The 19,507-nt window shown below is 30.9% G+C and overlaps 1 protein-coding gene across 6 annotated transcripts; it reads left to right on the plus strand.

Annotated features, from left to right (window-relative positions):
* Positions 1 to 645: 645 nt before the first annotated feature.
* Positions 646 to 18,384, plus strand: LOC148612919 (uncharacterized). Of its 6 annotated transcripts, none has more exons than XM_088594813.1 (6): positions 646 to 748; positions 9,250 to 9,519; positions 10,469 to 10,610; positions 11,577 to 11,968; positions 13,106 to 13,247; positions 14,546 to 18,384. In XM_088594813.1, exons 2-6 carry the CDS (start codon positions 9,260 to 9,262, stop codon positions 14,582 to 14,584), a joined length of 975 nt encoding a protein of 324 aa, XP_088450939.1. In that variant the 5' UTR covers positions 646 to 748; positions 9,250 to 9,259; the 3' UTR covers positions 14,585 to 18,384. The 6 variants fall into 6 exon arrangements, with proteins under 6 accessions (XP_088450939.1, XP_088450940.1, XP_088450937.1 ...); XM_088594814.1 differs by having other exon boundaries at positions 738 to 818; XM_088594811.1 differs by lacking the exon at positions 646 to 748 and adding an exon at positions 6,149 to 6,229.
* The last annotated feature ends 1,123 nt before the right edge of the window (positions 18,385 to 19,507 follow it).

Consider the following 19,507-nt stretch of genomic DNA (forward strand, 5'->3'; position numbering starts at 1 on the left):
ATTAATATTGCAGCTGCATTTGATTTTATACAATTATTTGTTCCGCAAAGCAAAGCACTGTCACAGTCATGTCGAGAGGTAACAAGTGAACACATGAGGGTTGTGCGTGCATCATCTTATATGGCCGATATTTCGGATTTGATAAAAAACATGTCTTTGTTACGGAAAATGCTTATTGGTCCATGCTGAGTGTTTTGTCAAAATAAACACATAGATTTTCTTTTACACTAGAGACATCAGTAATAATTGTTCCGTCGAAAGAAAGCTGGAAATTACTGAACTTTTGCACATATTGCTTTCGTGAAAAGACAATCAGTTTTGTTTCTCTTGGTTTAATTTAGGCATGTTGGTCCTCATCCATGCACTGATGTCCGATAAACAATTCTCAAGACGATAAGCGATATCGAATCAGTCTCCGAGAGGTTTAGAATCTAATTACCTGATGAACTTAAGAGTATCGTCCGCATATGAATGGTATGACATTCCGTGGCGCCTGCAAATTTCACTGACCGGTTTTCAAACAATACTACATGATCGCCGGATAAAACTCCCTTTAGATTGATTGATCGTTCTAAAACCTTCCGGTGGAGGGGCGGACAGCCTGTAGCGTGGACGGACGGTAGAAAAAAATCAATGTAGAAATAATAACGGCAAAAGAGGGACAACTTGTGATATCAGACTGAAAACGAGGTTTGCCGCGATATTGGAACTTCCGTAACAATTGGGTGTGACAGCCAAGCCGGTGGAGGTGAGAGCTAGATTCTCTTCAGTGATAGTAGAGAATTGTTTATCAACTGATTTGATAGTAGAAACTCAGAGTAACTTGTTTCAAATGCATTTAATCCTTTCTCAAACTCTATTCGCATACCCTTGTAAATATGCTTGATGTATTGACATCGCTCTGCATGAATCATTTAAATTAATGCCGATTGTTGTACTTTGTGCTTCCTTATTATCATGGTCTGTTTCGTTTTTCTGTTATCTAGTAAACTCACACTCCCCATTTCTTTTCAACAATTCATAAGTATTGTAAGAAAATCGCACTTGGCTGTCAGATTTTTAAAGGTACATGCATTTAGCTGATATACAATATGTACAAGATTCAAGATTCTTTATTTCACTCAGACACAAGTTATGTGTAACATGAGGCAAATACAAATACAATTAATGAAAATGGCATGGTAGACAGATATACAAAAATTACATAAAATATATGCATTAAATTACAATATAGCTGACAGTTTTTTGATAAACATGGAAATTTTAGATAACAAAGTTGTATGACAATTTGAAAACATACCCTTGAACTTGTGTATTGATGGGTGGGATGAAAAATACTTTGGTACATATAGCTTCCTAAGATTTACAACAATAGAATTTTTACATACAAATAAATAGTGAAACTCATCTCCTAATAAACCTTCGTTGCATAAGCTACATATTCGTTCATGTCTAGGTATATTGTGTCATCGTCCTGTTTTTATAGGAAATTTTATATTGGACGATCTAAATTTGGTTATCCAGATTCGGGATTTCTCGGGTAAACGAAGTAAGTAAGTTTCAAGACCGAAGTTTTGCTTAAATAACTCATAGAAAGATCCTCTAGAGGAGTTATCAATGTCACTATGCCATTTTTGAACGAATTGATCTTGCAATATCTGCTTAATTAGTTGTTTGTATAAAGAAAAATCTATAAATTGTTGATTGGTGAATATATAGCTTAATCCACATGAATCAAATATTGACTTCAGGAACGAGATCCACTTAAAATTACAAACATTATCAAAATGTAAATTAAACATAAGCTTAAATACAATACAACTTAGTTTATTTTCGTTTTTGAGGAGGCGAGAGTAAAATGACACCATCCTCAGCTTTATATCTATGTCTAAAGGGAATCGCCCAAGTTCTCCAAACACCATGAAGTTCGGCATATTTTTCTAACATTAAGAATGCGCTTGCAAAATTTCAAGTGAACCTTTTCTATGGAATTTGTGTTTTCAAATCCCCAAATTTCAGATCCATATAATACATGTATGTACGTTGTTACAATTTCTTTTTGAGTAATTATAGTCCTTGTCTTCGTAGTTTTTTTTATGAAGATTAAACAATGTTACTGCTTTGTAGTTAAAGACCATACTCAAAAGAAAACATTGTTAGGCTTTGTATTTACACCTGACATTGTCTGGTACTTAGTTGTAGCATGGTCATTATTCTGATGGTAATCCTTGCAGAAGTGAAGTAAATGACAAAAAATATATTTGATTGCCTCCTGTTTGTCTATATAATAATTCTTCCTAGGCTTTGAATTTTCTTATAATTAACAAAAACATGATTCATAATGGTTTGAGTGACTATCATGACTATAAACTATAAAAAACATGCAGTCGAGTGTACATGTACATTGTACATGTAATTTTAAGAAAAAGGTCCTTTAAGAGAAATGTTTGGACAAATTTCAGAAGGATACAATTTGGTATCTTGAAATATTTGGTTCTTTGAGATGATGAATCTTGGGAAGTTGGTATTTTAGTTTTGGGCCTAGTTTTCAAATGGGTGCAAATTACAAAGAGTTCATAACTGTGGTCGATTTCACATAAAATCGTAAGTGTAAAATTAGTCGTAAGTTATGATATCATAATACTCTTATGTAAGTCGTAAGTTATGATATCATAATACTCTTATATACTATGATGTCAAAACTTACGATTAATTCTACACTTTTTGTGAAAAGGACTGCAAGTGTTCAAATTTACTATCAAGATTGGAAGGTCTTAGACTTTCCCAAGTTTGAAATCAATAGTCCACTTAAGGAAAGTCTACAATGAAGCGCCGGTGAAAAGGGTTCAAGGTCCAGGACCGAGGTAAATGAAATTTCTAAGGTCCTTGGCGAGAAATTGACAGTCTTGGACGTTGGCCCTCCACCAACTTGAACAAAAGGAATTTTTAACTCTGTTTGGATATAGTAAAATTGAATTCTTGGGCCTCTTTGATATGCTGAATCTAACTTTGTATTTTAATTTTGAATTTTGTGCTTTATGAAAGATCAAAAGGGTCAAATATAAAATTGCTTTTTGATTCCATTTAAAATTGATGTCTTATATTTCCTCAATATGCTGAATCTAACCAAGTAATTTTTCCTCGTTCTTGCACATGACTTGCATGCAATGCTTATTCAATGTGATTTAAATAGAAATTCTAATCCTTAAAGTTACCTGATCAGTCACAGGTAATAATTTATGATTTTAACTCATTTCCATTTAAATTAAACCAATGAACATTATCAACATTGCATTGATTATGTACATTCCAAATGGTGCATTCAAATTCACTATTTAATGTACATTTTATAATGTTAATAGTGAACCGTAAACCTAGCGTAATGCTGTTAATAAATGTAAATTAAGCTGCATTAACAGGTGAATGCAAAGTGAGTTCTGATTCCCATTTGAATGCACATTCAAAAAGCAGTATCAACATGAATGACTTCACTAAAGTGTATTCATGACATCTACACAGGCAAATGTGGCACACATGAGAATCATGTGGTTTGTATCATATGATTGTCATATAAATCAAGCACCATATGATAATCATATGTTTCGGTTTACATATGATATCATATGTTTTTCACAAACATATGATTGTCATGTTTTCAAGCCAAAATTGACATATGAGAATCATATGATAATCATATGACTATCGTATGTTAAATATCATATGATTGTCATATGATTATCATATGAATCGAGCACCATATGATTATCATATGTAGCACATTTGGTTGTGTACTTGTAGTCTGTATTGGACTATGTTATCTGAATGTTCATTATGCATGAAGTCAACTGTGCTTTAGATTCAGTTTTAACAAGCTCAAAAGCTGTGTCCATACTTGTCCCTGTTATTCAGGGTGAAGCCTCTTCAGTCATATCAAGGATTTCATTGGCATGTACATATACTTTTTTCCTGTAAAGAGCATACAACTCAAGATTTTATGGTGATATGTCAAATGTGAATGAACTGAAGGTCACATGACTTTGGTTAAAGTATTCATTATGATTTTATCTTATCTGTGGGGATATTTTCATGGAAATGTATTGCCCCTTGTTTGAGTTGTTTCCCTGTTTGACATCTTTTTGCTTTTTTGTTATTTTCTTTTTATAGAACCTCAAGTGCCAATGTTTTGAAAGTATACATACATTGATAAAGTTGTTGACCTCTATGATCTTTACAAATGATTTGATTTTTGTGTGGCTCAGATGGCACAGTAGTTGACAGGAATTATATAAGTGTTGGGGGACCTCTTTAATTGATGATTTTTTGTACCAAATGATACTACTAAATGATTTCAATTCTCAAGGTGTGCGATTCAGGCTCTATAGAGCCTCTAGTCTGAAAGACCATGTATTTTTGAATTTTTCATCTAATTACATGTATAATAATATTTTTAAAATTATTTGTCTTTACATGGACTTTTAGAAGTATGCTCATACTCCATCTTTAACTGTTTAAGAAATGATGGGGATCAAAATTGTCCATAGCCTTGCATACTGTTATATAATTGAAATGGGTTCTTAGTGAATGAAACAAAACAATCCACTACCGATTCATTATCCAAGACAGTTTATGTGTCAAAAATACTTAGTTAATCAAGCATTCTAAGCATGAAAAATGCTTAGTTTGTTAAGACATGTCCACATTGGTCCCAACACACAGGGTTCAAAAGGATGCAGTCGTATCATGCTACATTTAGCAAAGCTTTTTATTAATAATAAAACATCATAAACTGTTCATGTAACCTAAATACCAACCAAATAAACCAACAACAAAAAACTGATGTGAACAGTAAAGGATTTTTTATGAGGTTGTGTTTAATGGGTCAAGACAAGATTTTCTCCTGTTGCAGTTTCACATTTGGTGAGAAAATTCATACTCGCTATTTTGGGATTTTATTGAGGTCAGACTACGGTATATTGATTGTATATTATAGTGAAAACTGTCTAAACTGAACCCCTGACTGTAGCAATTAAGAGACAGGTGTTCAGTGTACCCAGGTTCAAAATATATTTAAACTGACTCTCTAAGGGATTTTAAAAAAGTTTCTGGTTTAGACCGGTTTTCTGTTGTTTTTTTTTTTCAGGGTTCAGTTTTGCTTAGTTTTGGGTTTTTCAGGGTTTGGTTTTGACAGGTTTTCAGTTTTTTTAGTTTAGTTAAGATATATTTCACTGGAATAGGAAATGATACATTCTCTTGAAATATTGAAAGCCTTTCCCTCCTTCAGGACAAATAAATTAATTAGTAGATGCTCACACCCTCCTGCCCCTAAAATATTGACAAATATAATAAAAAATTGGGGGAATTTTAAAATCATGATTTTTTCGTGTCAGTTTCTAGTATTAAGATACTATAACACACAAATTTTTCATTTCTTGGTGACAAACAATTATTCTATTACGGCTATGGATTAGAACATATCAATACTTCAAATAACTAAAATTAAGCTAGCAAATATCTGGTAAGAAAAAAAAATGAAAAACAAAATCCTCCCTGCCTTATATTTTATGTGAAGGTTGGATGATAATCTACCATTTATGTTTACTTAGCCTTACTCAGTAAGTGTTTGGTTAGATAATATGTACATTTTGTACTTGTACATATACAACTTATGGGTTAGTATTGTCATGTTAACAGTAATAGTACATGTATAGTGTACTAAAATTTTGTCTGCAGGTCATTTACCAATACATTTATAGAAAATTTGAGTATTTAGGTTTGGAGTTTATGTATTTTAAAGAATAGACATGATGGTATAATTGCCATCCAACCCATGCTAAATTTATCTTACTTTCCTTGAAATATGTAAAAATGTAATACACACAGGCAATCAGCTAATTAGTCTCGTAATACCCTTTGGAAGGTAAACATTTGCTCTATGACCATATATGGTAATATGTTCAACAAGTTCGTCATAAATCGTTTTTCCATTCTTCACCAAAGGCCTCATGTCGTCACAATGAATCATTTTTCAGTTTTATTTTGTAAAGATTTGTACCTGTAGTTAACATGTGATTTACAAAAAATTTACAATCCCTTAAAACATACTTGAGGTTAAAAGGTATTTAAATAATTTAAACAACATATTTTCCAACAATAAGACACAAGAATTCAAAGGTATTCAGATAGTCCAATACAAATGTGCATACCAAATCTAAAGAAATTAATTCATGCAGTATGTATTTTACTAAAAGTTAAACCTAGTTATCTTGTCTGGGTTATAAAACAAAGATCTAGATAATTAGATATCATCTCCTCTACACTTAAGGAATGTGTAAAGATAGAGGATTTTGTAATGTATAAATGATAGGAAATGACTTTAGGGGTCATGAAAAGGAAGACATTAGATTTCCTGTGTGTGTGAGGTGATTATAGCTTTACACTGTTGTAAAATTGAGGCTTTTTATTATAGGGATATATTTCACTTGGTAGGTTTTACTTTTCTCTACTTAAAAGTGTATTTTATTCATGTGAATATAATTGGTTTCATGTTAATTTTGAAACGAAACAAAAGTTTAAACTTTTCTCTAAATATCTAGCAATAAATATTGCGCAGCATATGCTTAAATAAGAGAAATCTACTATAGTGAAGTAAAGTTGTTATGAGCACTACAGTTATCCATGTAATTTTCACAGGCAATCTTTACAAAAAATACATGAATCATGTACTTTAAGTGGACAGCAGGTTTTATGTTTATATTTTATTACACTACTACTAGTATATTGCAATCGGTCTGTCCATCTGTCCGTCCATTACACTTTTTTTTTGTAACAGATTTCTCAGCTTGTACTGGACGGAATGCTTAGATATTTTGTTTATTGCTTTCTTATGATAAGTTGTACTGTGTCTCACATTTTTAGATTGGTTGCTCTTCTAGTTCCTGTTTACCAATTGAAATAATAATTTTTTAAAGTGCTGCATAATGGAAATTTTTGTAACAGATTTCTCAGCTTCTGCTGGAGGGAATGCTTATTTGGTATAATGCTTTCTCATGATGACTTGTACTGGGTCTCCCTGTCCCAATTTAGACTGAAATGGTTGAGTGGAGGTATTCTTAGCACGACATAGTGTGCAACATTTTGTTGCTTCTACAGGGTTTGTTGTTTAAGAATAACATCGTTGAGGGTGGAAGCTGTTTACTTATGTAAATATTACATGTACTTTAAACTACCTGTAGTATAAAAAAATAGTATGTCACTTATTATTATTTAAAAAAGGGACTACTTTAGGATCATTCTGATGTACATGTTATTTTCAAGCATAAAATGTATTAAAGACAAGATGTACTGAATGTACACCTCCACTAGAATTGGGAAATAAAATTTTGTTTTTTCCACCTTTTTAGAATATTCCTGAAAAATGCTTCCATTGCACTATGAATTGTTTATTTCCTTTGATTAAGGCTTTTTATTTTAATTTACCGTATCCTCAGGAACAAAATTTTGGATCTAATATCAGCAAATGACATTGTCCATCCAGCTGTTTGTCTGTCCATGCAATCATTTATACGTCTTATTACAATTATTTGTTGTTCTTTGTCCACATAGTCTCCGATCAAGATCTTATCATGTGTCAAACAATTAATCAAAGTTCAAAGTTCAGATCTGTATCAAATTTGAAATTTGGGTCTATATTTTCCAATTTTGTGTTTATTTTTCACACTTTGTGTCTATTTTCCCCATTTTATGTCTATATTTCCCCATTTTGTGTCTATATTTTCCCTATGTGTTCCGGGTTTTACCTCTGTGGGCTTATCAAGTGGTACTTTACTTTTCACAAATTAATACCATAATTTTTTGTTGACTTCCTTCCCATTTATGCTTTGATTTTTGTAACATATATTGTTTTACAAATTGACATACAAGTATTGTACTTTAAGTTTTGGACTTGGACTAATTGAACACTTATATAAGTACATGTAGCTTTCTTTTTCTTACGGTGAAAATTTCAAAACGTAAATCAGAATGACCTTTACCTTATACATTTGTAACATCTGAAATAATTAAGTAGCAGTCTTTGTAAGAATCATGCAAAATCTGAAAAATGTGATACACCCCAAAAAAGGCTACATATTTTTATTTTTGTAATTAAGTTGTTTTATGGGTGTATGTTATGAATTGTGTAATTATTCATTCCGATCTGTCTGCTCTTAGGAGATAATTAACATTGAAAATTCAGTAGATTCTATTGTATTTGAGTGTCATTTACAGAGTTATCTCCCTTAATTTTGAAATCCACAGTGTATTCTATATAATTTTTATCTCCTATGAGCATGGGTTATATGAAAAACCAAATGTTAATTTCTGTTTACTCAAGCATTTTAAACAAAATATCAAAAATAAAAATATGTAGGCTTTCCAACCATATATCACATTTTGCATGATTCTTAGCTGGAGTGCTACTTAATACATGTGCTCTTAAGGGCATAACGATAATGATTTTATCTGAATCAAGAATATCATTAACTTTTACATCACTTGTTTTTACTTAGCTACAGTACATGTACAAAATGTTTTACATGTCATCAGAACGCACTGTATATCAATGATTTTAATTTGATTTTTAATACCTTTTATTTATCTATCTAATAATGATAGTCATAATATTTATACTTGTACATTTTATAAATGTAAATTATGATGCTAGAGATTAGAGAAAGGATGTTATAAGAGGAAATTTTAAGTAGGCTACATGTACTGTGAGAAAGTAAGTTAATGTCACTATTTTTACTTAGATTAAAAAAAACTACCAATAAAAAAGCAATCCTCACCAAAGCACAATACTGCCAAATGCTTCTGGTAGTTGTTTATTTTTATTCATTGCATTTCCATCTCCGCAATGACAACTCACTATTCTAAATAGTTGTATAAAGTGGTATGCCATGACAGAAATTGTCAGGTAAGCTTACCTTTGCGATTTTCAGAATCAGAAATCAGTTGATTTAGTTTTATTATGGGTACAAGAGAGTCCAGGAACCCTAAAGCATCTTAATTTTCTTTTAAGATTGTTTTTTTTTTCCTTCACAATTTAGTATCCTTTTGTCAATACCTGAAACCATCTATTTGTTGAACACATAATTACTGGTTTTAGGTATTTGATAGAACTCCTTAGTCAAAAGCAGATTTCTCAATTAAGTTGAGAAAGGTTTTTTTTTCTGAAATCATTCACTATTTCATCTTATTGTTTACTTCCAGACAAACAACCATGAGCACAACAGCAGAGTTTGAAGACCCTTCTTCCTTCAATGAGGGCATCAGAGCCATCAGGGATGATAATGCTTCAGAGACATACATAGTGGTCGGCCATATTGATAATGATCCTAACAGATTGACTGTCATCCAAGTTGGTGAGGATGTCACAGAGTTGCAGGAACTATTTGACGATTCCCAGATGATGTATGCCCTAGCTAGATATGAAAGTACTTTTGATATGTCTAAGACTATCAAGTTTGTCTATTTCCATTGGTTAGTACATGTTTAGATATTAATTATTGTTAACTGAAAGTAAGGTGAAACCTGTCTAAACTGAACCCTAAATAAACTAGAAACCTGTCTTAAAATTATAAACCTGACTAAACCAAATTTAAGTCCGTTGAAGGAGGTAGACCTAGGGTAAGGATACAACTCTTACAAATCATTGGAACGTTTGTATTCAGCATTTGACATCAATCTCATGTAAACATCAAAGTAACTTGGACTGATTTCATTCTGTTTCAAATGAATGCTTGATATATTTTGGTGAAATTGAATATGATACAGACATATCCCTGATTTCAAGAGTTATATCCCTTACCCTTAGTCTACCTCCTCAAATCAGATTCAATGAATCTGAAACCTTTCTAAACTGGACACCTGCTGTAAAATAAAACAAGGTCCAAAAGGGTTTGATATAGACAGGTTTCACTGTATATTAGGTACTTGCTTATTATGATGACAATAGTTCAAGATATTATTGGATGAAGCTGAAGAAAATGAGTTGCTAGACTACAAATGATATATTTCATAGGAAGCTTTGTCAAATAATGAAGAGAACAGATTACATGAGAAAAAAACAACAAAAAATGATTAAAACAATTAATACAGGTAACATAGGACATCAACATATGAACTAGTACATATGCTGTGCTAAAGGCATTGTAAACCACAGGTTTGATCAGAAGATACATTTAATGATTGATGAAGAATGCCTTGATTGCCTGAATATTTCAGGGGAGGATCAAGATAATAAAGCACGGGTTCACACTAGAAATTATGGATTATGCCAGGCTATCATTTGGTCCGATAAAAGAGAGATTTTATCCCCCAGAACTCCCTGGATCAGTCACTATATTTAATATTTTTTAAGGAAACTAATTGTTGAATAAATGTATGCTGCTAACTTTCAGTAATGAATGAACATCTTCTGTTATTTCAGGGTTGGAGATCAAGTATCGTTTGTAAAGAAAGGAAGATTTGGTGTTGTTCATGGTAGTGTGGAAGAGAAATTCTCTCCGTTTCATTTATTCATAGAAACCAGCAGTCGTGAGGACTTTGATCAAAATAAAATTTTACAACAGGTATTTTCTGAGCTAAGACCAGCTAAGCTAGTAATTGGTTTAAGATGGAAAAACTGAATCAAATAGAAATGAAAATGTTTTATTTTATAAATTTACCAACAAAATAAACATAATTAATGTCTAATGAAGCTAATGTTCTAATACTGGGATATGTCCAGTCTTAATTGGTGAAATTGTTTAAATATACTACCAGTTTAGGTTCTGAGAGTACAAATGGATTACTGTGAAAGTACTTTAATTTGTGGATACAAACGTTCGTGGTTTAGGGAAGTAACACAGGTTTGTTGATTCTTGAATTTGTAGTTTTGAAGTTTTCAGTATACACTTCCAATGGAATCTCCTTTTCGTTAGGACTCAAGTTTTGTTGTTTGGACTTCCCATGAAAAACACGAAAATTGGTTCCCCACGAACAATAGTATTTTCATTATAACCTACACAACCAGTTATGGAAGTACAATGTCATAACATGTCACCTGGATGATGCCTCAAATTTTCTTTTGTGGATTTCCTTTAATTTTTGGGAAATGTTAATAGCTATAAAACCTTGGATGGAATTGATTTTTCTCACAAGTTGGTCTAGGGGGCATATTTTTGGAGAGGGACTTAGTGAAAAATTAATGATTTTGGTTTGGTGAATGGTATGTAGCTTTATAGCTTCGATGGCATTGATTTTTCAGGAGTCTTTTAAGGGAACCACTTTTTGGGAAGACACAGAACTTTTATTAATAGTGCAAATATGGGCATGTGGGATATTGTGAGTGTGCTTGCTTAGAAAAATACATATTATAAACTGTAAGCACCTTAATATTTTAGTTTATAGTTGTAGTTTATAGAGTACCGTAAGAGTGATACTGACAAACATTTATATCCTGTTATTCATTGGGGTATAATAAATCTTTTTTATTGTACATTGTTGTGTTTTTATAGTGTGTACTTGTGTCATAAACCACAATTGCAATATTTCAGTTGGAGGAGAACACTGGTAAAAAGTCAAAGGTCATAGAGCAAGTCACAGAGGGCATGCAGGAAAGAGGCTTCACACAGAACCAACTACCAAAGAGAGGGCCTGCTGCAAAAAGTGGACCTGCAGTTTCCAAAGGTGGAGCAGACATACAGATTTCTCCTGATGTATTTACTGCAATACAGGATGTGAGGTCAGATGACAGTGACACAACTTGGTTAGTGGCTCAGTATGAAGGTGGCAATCCTAAATCACCAATAGTGATTGTTTCCACGGGAACAGGAGATATTAGTGAAATGAAATCTCACTTTAGTGATGATTCTGCTATGTATGGACTTTTTAGAACAACTGATAAAGTAGATGATATTGTAACAGTCAAATTTACATATATACAATGGTAAGTTTATTTGTAGAGTTCCTTAAAAACTGACAATCATTTGTAAAATTAAAGTCTTAAAATGATTCTAGAAATATTTAAAACTCAAAAGCCAAGGAACATGGGCAAAGTAATGAATATGAACATAGAAATAATGGAAAATATTCAAAAACTGAAAGGCAGCAAAGTAACAGCAATCAAGAATCTGTGGATAAATTCTTTTTTAGGTGCTTATACAAGAATAGTTTATTTTGATCAATTAGATTATAAATACAATCCTGATAAATGACCGATTATTTGAATTATTAACAGTCAGTTTATTCAAAGTTAACAATACTTCTTCTAAACATATATCTGAGAGTAATAAAGTTTACTGTTGGTGTCAGTCTAATGCTGTACATTTTATGTAACAGTAATAAACTACAGGGAAGTTGGAATGTAAACCTATTGTTAGAATATTTACAACCTAGATATACTTAGGGTACTTATAAAAAAAACTCATAGGCATTTCAAATGAGAATTTGAGATATTGTTCTCATTAGATGGACTCATCTTTGAAACAAATTACCTTTGCAAGCGAATGTTTTCTATAAAGTAGGTTTAGGGTTCTCAGCCTGTTTTCTATGCTTTGGGTGAAAAGTGCTTTATATGAGCATTAGTGCTGCCCTCCGGTACATGGGTTACATTAGATGCATGAGTCATTTACATGCATAAATATTTTATTTTACACAAATGAGTTATCTTACATACCTCGGTAATTTTTTTATACTAAGTTTTTTTTAATACTTGAAAAAGTTATTTTTAGATATACAAGTTATTTTGCAAACACATGTTAAAGTTTTTTTAAAAGAAAAATGAGTTCCCTAAAATACACAGGTTATTTTTAGAAAAACAAGTTATTTTACCTACATCAATTATTTTTAAGTTACTAGTCTATTCCATACATCATTTACACCTGGTCCATGCTCCCAGTTTTTAGTAGAGTCCTAGTTGCTCATTTGCTTTGGTTACTTTTGTATTTATGATTTTAGTTACTTTATGTTCTTTGTTGTGTATGTCTGTTGTCCATGTCTGGTCTTTGTCCCTGGATTACATTCTTTTGATTACCGCTATAACCTTGGTTCCCTTGATTACTCTTTCCCTTCTCCTATTTTTCAGGTTAGGAAATAAAGTAAAACCCATGAGTAAAGCCAAAGTATCAACACATAAAGGGGCTTTAGAGGAGACGTTCAGTCCGTATCATGTCAGTCTGTTTGCCAGCGATCACACAGATATATCACAAAGGATAGTGATGGATAAGGTACATTTATAAAGTTTAAGATCATATGCTCTTGTTTCATCTATTTTTGTGATTAGAGGAAAAAAGTCATTCGGTTTGATAATTGATGGTTCATAGTTCAATATAGGAAAACTTATTTGCATTTTCGTTAGATATCACTGAAGCAAAAATATTTTTGGTCAAAATTTAGAACAAAAAGTTTGTAATCATTATTTTTTTTGGTAAACAAGTTTTTAACAAAACTGGCATTTAAAAGGTGTCCTTTGATAAATAAGTTTAAAACTTTAATTGTGAATGCAATACCTATGGTACATCTGTTGGAGAATCAAGACTTTTGTTAATTCCTATATTACAAGTAAAGTTAGGCCAAAATTCCTGTGAATGAGAACTTTAGGCACATAACTTGTTGTATGGTAAAAAGAAAGTGGCAAAACCCAGAGTTTACTACTGTTATCAGAGGTTTGACCAGAAAAACCCAAAATACTGAATGTCACTCTTAGTATTTACTGACATTACATACTCAGGTAGCCCAAGGCTGTACGGGTCTAGATAAACAGCTGATCAGAATAGTTCTGTTTGATTAAGCAATTAAGGGTTACTGGATGTTGATGTCTTTATATGGCTTCTTTCACATTAAAACTGCCCATAAAAACAACAAAAATTAGTACCCAATGAACATGAATAAGAATATTGTCAATGGGATAACTTGAAAATACTTATATTTGTGGGTACCAATTTTTGTGGTTTACAGAAAAATTACCAGTTTGTAGATTCTTGAACTTGTGGATTTGATAACTCTCTAATACATACTAGTGGGAAATTTCCTTTTTGTTGGGAACCAAATTCCATGGTTTACTATGAAAATTTGTACCCCACAAACAATAATACTTTCACAGTAGCTGCCGTCATTTCTTACAACTGTCCTTTTTGTCAAAGCATACATTGTTGTGATACATTTGTAAACATTGTTTATGATGTCTTGTTTTCTGGGCATCATTTAAAAAAGTAAGACTTATTTAAGACATACCAATGGGATTTTTGTTCCCCGAACACTTTTTTGAGATTTGTGAAATGATGCCCAGGGTAATATTAGATGTTTCACCTTTGAAACATACAACAAAGAAACGGAGATGTCAGGTAAAGAGTATGATTGGATATTGTGCAGAATAAGATTGAATCACATGAATCTACCTGTCATCTTCCATAAAACTGGCAATTTATTTAAGAAATATACATTCTAAGACGTTTTTCCATTTAAATTGTACATGTATATGATTTCTTTTCTCTGTGATGATTCATGTTTTCTTCAATGATTTCAGATTACATCTGCCTCAGGAACCAGGTCAAATGTAATGTAACCATGGCAACCATAACAAGTGAAATAGTATTACATGTATCCAGGTGTTGTATTTCCAGATGTCTTCTTGGTGTAATATATATATAGTGTGGTGCTGATGTGTAATAAAACATGACCCCCCTTTTTTACATGTTATGGTGAACAAAAAGATACACTGTTTATTGATATAAAGCTACATGTGTTTAAAATGAGAGGATTATTATTGTAGAGGATGTTGATATTAAGCTTGTAATTTTTTACATTCTTTACATGTATATGTACTGGTATGTCTGTTATAAGTACATTCATTTGTGAGTACGGTACTTGTACTATTGTTAACAAAAATAAATTCAATAAATTTCTAGTCACTGAAATAAATCAAAAGATTTGCATACATCTATGATATATTTCGCTTTTTTTATAAATTAAAATATGTTCATGCATCATTTTATACATTTTTATGAAATATACTGTGATGTTATTTTGTTTTTGTCACTTTAAATGTGTGGTTATACTATTATTTTTTTTGTGGTCTGTAGGTATTTTAAAACACACACACTTGTGGTGGGTTTTTGATATGCACATATGCCAATGAAAATCTTTTCAAACTAAGATTTTTTAAAAATTTTGTATGTATTTTTTTGCTCTTTTGAATTTTCATTATTAGCAAAAAAAACGATCTTTCACTTGAACAAATGCAGTCTTTATTACTTTACTGAGCTACATTGTAAAAATGGCTATTTAGGAATCAGGTTTATGGAAGCGTTATATTTAACTTTATGCATGCATGAACTTGTGAAGTAAGGGTTTGATTCCTTGCTGTAATGTAAGACAATATACACTTATATACTGCATTGTTCTCTAGGCCACGATCTAATTTTATCTGATTGTTCTTTTAATTTGGTATATTTTGCCAATTCTGCATCTTAAAATTCCTAATGATGATTTTTAATTGATTTGTCTTACAATTGAGATGAGGGACCAATTTATACTTTGTATATTTTTTACTTTATCAAAAAATATTTATTATACACAATTTTTAACATGTTGATGTACTAGTAAATGTTTTTGCTTTTTATTTCCTTCTTCAATTTTTACATAATAGATTTTTTTTTAATGTTTACTATGTACATTAAATTTCTATATCAAGATCAAAAATTGATTCACTTCATGTAGAATAATTTGTAAAATAAATTGAACTTTAGTTCAAGTTTGGTATTCTTCTGACCAGGTTCTAGCCCAAATTGAATTTGACTTTTAAGATGCTTGGTAATAAACCCCTCCATTTATATATTTATCTATTCTACCATTATAAATATCTGAGAGGCAACCTACAGTTTTCTTGATCTAAAACCATTTATGTGTTTATTTCTATTTTTAACTATAAGAATCTCAAGTGTTTATGCTCTTTTTAATTAATTAAATTACCAGTAGTTAATAATGTAAGTGTTTTAATTAATTCATGCTAATGATCAGATAAACTACCAGCAGTTAACACTGTTAATGTTTCATTTAGTTCATGCTGATTATCAATTTTCTATTTCTTCAAGTATTCTAGTCAAAAGAAAGTTTCATAGAATTACATGTCATTTATACTTATTTTAATCTTTGAAGAATCTCCTCTGAATTTTACAAAAAAGTAGTTTGGAGCATAAATTTGATTTGATATTCATTTCCAAAAATAAATTAATTATATTATGGTAATTTCTTTGAATTGATCACTGATTTATAACCTATATAGTGTGTAATACTGTATGTTTTAAAATTTTGTTTATGTAGTTTTAAAACATTAAAATTACTAAATATAGTTTTAATTATTGAAAAAAAATGATATTAATTTTAACATGAAAATTATTTTTTGTGTTGTTTTTTTTCAGTGGCTGTTCCAGGGTGAGCGTTCCATGGTCAAAAGTGACCAAATAATAGCTTGGAACCCTCTTTTTTTTAAAGTTTCTGGATTTCTGGATCCACTCTCCCTCTTATTTTTTCAATTACAAACTAGTCCAATTTTTGCAATTATAAACCGTCACAATAATTTCTGAATTGATTTGTCTTTTTCTATTATTTTTTTTCACATCAATATTTGCTTTATTGATGATATTATATAATTTGAAAATGAGTTATTCTTCACATCTTTTTGTGGCTGTAAATAGTTGCATATACATGCACGGTCTGGGTTAATTAATTTCTATTGTTATTCATCATGCCAAAATGAAGGAGCTATATTGCTGTAAATTTCAGCAGTTTTTTTTTGGTTTTTTTTTTTTAAATAGCAGAAGGAACTTACTGTCAATGTTTATTATTATTTTTAAATGTTTCTCTGTCTAAGAATTAGGTAAAATGTGTATTAGGTTTGGCACATGAAGAATATTTTTTCGAGATTTTATTGCATTATCCAAATATTTATACCTCTTACCCTCCTAAAATAACCATCAAAGTGTTTATTAAGATTTTGATATGTCAAATTTAGTTGAAATGCACTATGGAAAAATGACATACAATTTTGTTTTCCCTTTATGCTTAGTAAAAAATAGCTATGTCACAGATGCATCACAATGAATTTAAACAGATTTACAGTTGTTTTCTAAATGTATTGAATACGATTGAGGCGAAAAAGATTAAATTGAGAAATCAAAGACTGAAGTCTTCAATCACAGATATTCTCTGTCACTGATTTTGACTTACTCTCGACGTCCGAAATGGCATGAGTGCGGTATGCTCTAAAATCAGGTGACTTCTGCTAAAATCTTTGTTCCATTGATATGATTGCATACTCTTCCATAACTGTGATGACCTGAATGTTTTCAATTACCCAAAACCAGATTTAACAACTGGGAATGGCTATATATAGATATCAGGGTCCTGATAATATCTATGACATTTATATAGTCAATTGTAATGAGCCCTGTTGTTGAATTAGAAACTGGGTAATATTAAATAAATTCAGTTCTAACCGATCATTTCTTCTTTTAATGTTAACTAAGTGTTCTCAAAAAAGCAAAAAAAAAAAAAAAAAAAAAAAACCACACACAGACATGTGTATAATATTTTTTAAAAGAGGTATGTTTTAGTGATCTTTGGTTAAACACCAGATTAGACAACTGGCAATGAATATTCATAGATATCGGGGCACTGCTATGTATATGACCGATACAAGTCTTGTAACGAGCCCCAGTGTCTAAATTGGAAACTGGGTATTGTTCAATGCTAACCGATCGTTTCATTTTAACTTCCAGTTCTCATGCAAGCAAGAAACACACGTAGAATACAGGTGTATGATATTTAAGAGATATATTTTTATCTTGTATGAAGCTAGAACTATGATGCTATGGTGGTAAACACAGCACAGATCCGCAGCATTACATGGAGTTTAACTACATAATTATGCAAATCATATGTGAATATAAAGTACTGAAATTTCAAGTGTAAGAGGTCGCTAACAGTATTAGCAACTAAAAATGGATGTGCCACTTATTGCCTGATTCTTACACAGAATGGTGCTTAAGACTATTTGAGTTGATTTTACAAATATTATAAATACCACTTATTGCCTGATTCTTACACAGAATGGTGCTTAAGACTATTTGAGTTGATTTTACAAATATTATAAATACAATTTGTTTGATAAAATTGCTAGATACATTTATGTGAAATGATATTTTTTCAAATATACATGTACTGAGGAATTCATGTTACAGTAAAACAAGATACCCAAAATAAGAGTCAGTCTGAAGTATAAATGGCAAACATTATTTGTCAGACTATTTTGTCATAAATGTGTTATTTATATTTTATGAATTGAAATAAAATTATTAATGTTGATGATATTTGTTTTTATTTCTACAAAATATCTGGAGTCAGTTACTAAAGCCATATGTTCCTGTGTAACAGTACATAATTTGTTTCTCTGTTACAGTAGATAAGGCCACAATAAAAAAAAAATTTAGATTCTCACCCAACTGTTAAAATTTGGGGTGGGCAGATTCTATTTTTTAATTTTTTTTATCATATTTAGTGTAAAATGCTGTCATTTTCAAAGAAATTTGAGGGGAGGAATCAGGTTATGGATTTGAGAATATTTTTTTTAATTTTGGTCTAAATCAATTGTCAATCAAATCTTGCTTACTATGTACACTCTTATTTTCCTGCATTATCTTATCTGAAGTCAAGTTTAAAGCAAAAATAATAATTATAATAATGTTATTGCTAAATAGATTCAGACATTTTTTAGATTATAAACTTTATTAATTCTTCTAAAAATTAAGTTCACTATCTGTAAAGTTGAATTCATAGGATGCTATCAATGCAGTGCATTTTGTATTTTTTGTATTCTCCTATGTGAAGAGACAAAACCAAATCTGATATTTAAACACAACCTATCTGAGGACGTGTGGAATGGTTTGAAAAACTATACTATTCATCATAAAATGCATCTAAATTGCACTTTTATTTCATACAAGCAATCAAAAAATGACAACTGATAATTTTTAGATGGTAATTTTGCAACGAATATATGTACAGTACATGTTTATATACAAATTTCATACAGTTTTTATAATAAAATTTTACATAAGGCACTACCCTTTTACTAGAGAGGAGGCATGGGGTATTTTTGTAACAAAAAAATGTTCCAAATTTTTGGTGGAATTTTTTTTTTTTTTCATCCATTGAAAATTAGTGACTCTATATTTCCCCATTACTTTACAGTTAATATGGCAGATTTTCAAATAAAAATATTGATCTTGGTTGCTGCTGAAATGCAATTGAAGTTTTGCACTTGTGTGAATTTTTTTTTCTTTTCTAACATCAAATCCAAGGCCCCCTCAGGATGAAAATGGTCTGCGCTTAAACTAAAAAAAAAAAAATGAAATTAAAAACTTATAATCAAAATTTCAATTCAGAGTAGAACTTGCCTATACTACACGGAGCATCCTTTTCTGTCATC

The sequence above is a fragment of the Perna viridis genome, chromosome 7 (assembly GCF_037379345.1).
Source record: "Perna viridis isolate PV_CMFRI_1.1 ecotype Kerala chromosome 7, ASM3737934v1, whole genome shotgun sequence".
NCBI classification, from domain to species: domain Eukaryota; kingdom Metazoa; phylum Mollusca; class Bivalvia; order Mytilida; family Mytilidae; genus Perna; species Perna viridis.

Excerpts from the sequence above, each read along its gene's own strand:
- LOC148612919 (XM_088594809.1), top strand. The coding sequence starts at position 6,358 with ATGATAGGAAATGACTTTAGGGGTCATGAAAAGGAAGACATTAGATTT. Across the intron at positions 6,420-9,249 it reads AGATTTCCTGTGTGTGTGAG|ACAAACAACCATGAGCACAA; the intron begins GTGATTATAGCT and ends GTTTACTTCCAG. Across the intron at positions 9,520-10,468 it reads AAGTTTGTCTATTTCCATTG|GGTTGGAGATCAAGTATCGT; the intron begins GTTAGTACATGT and ends CTGTTATTTCAG.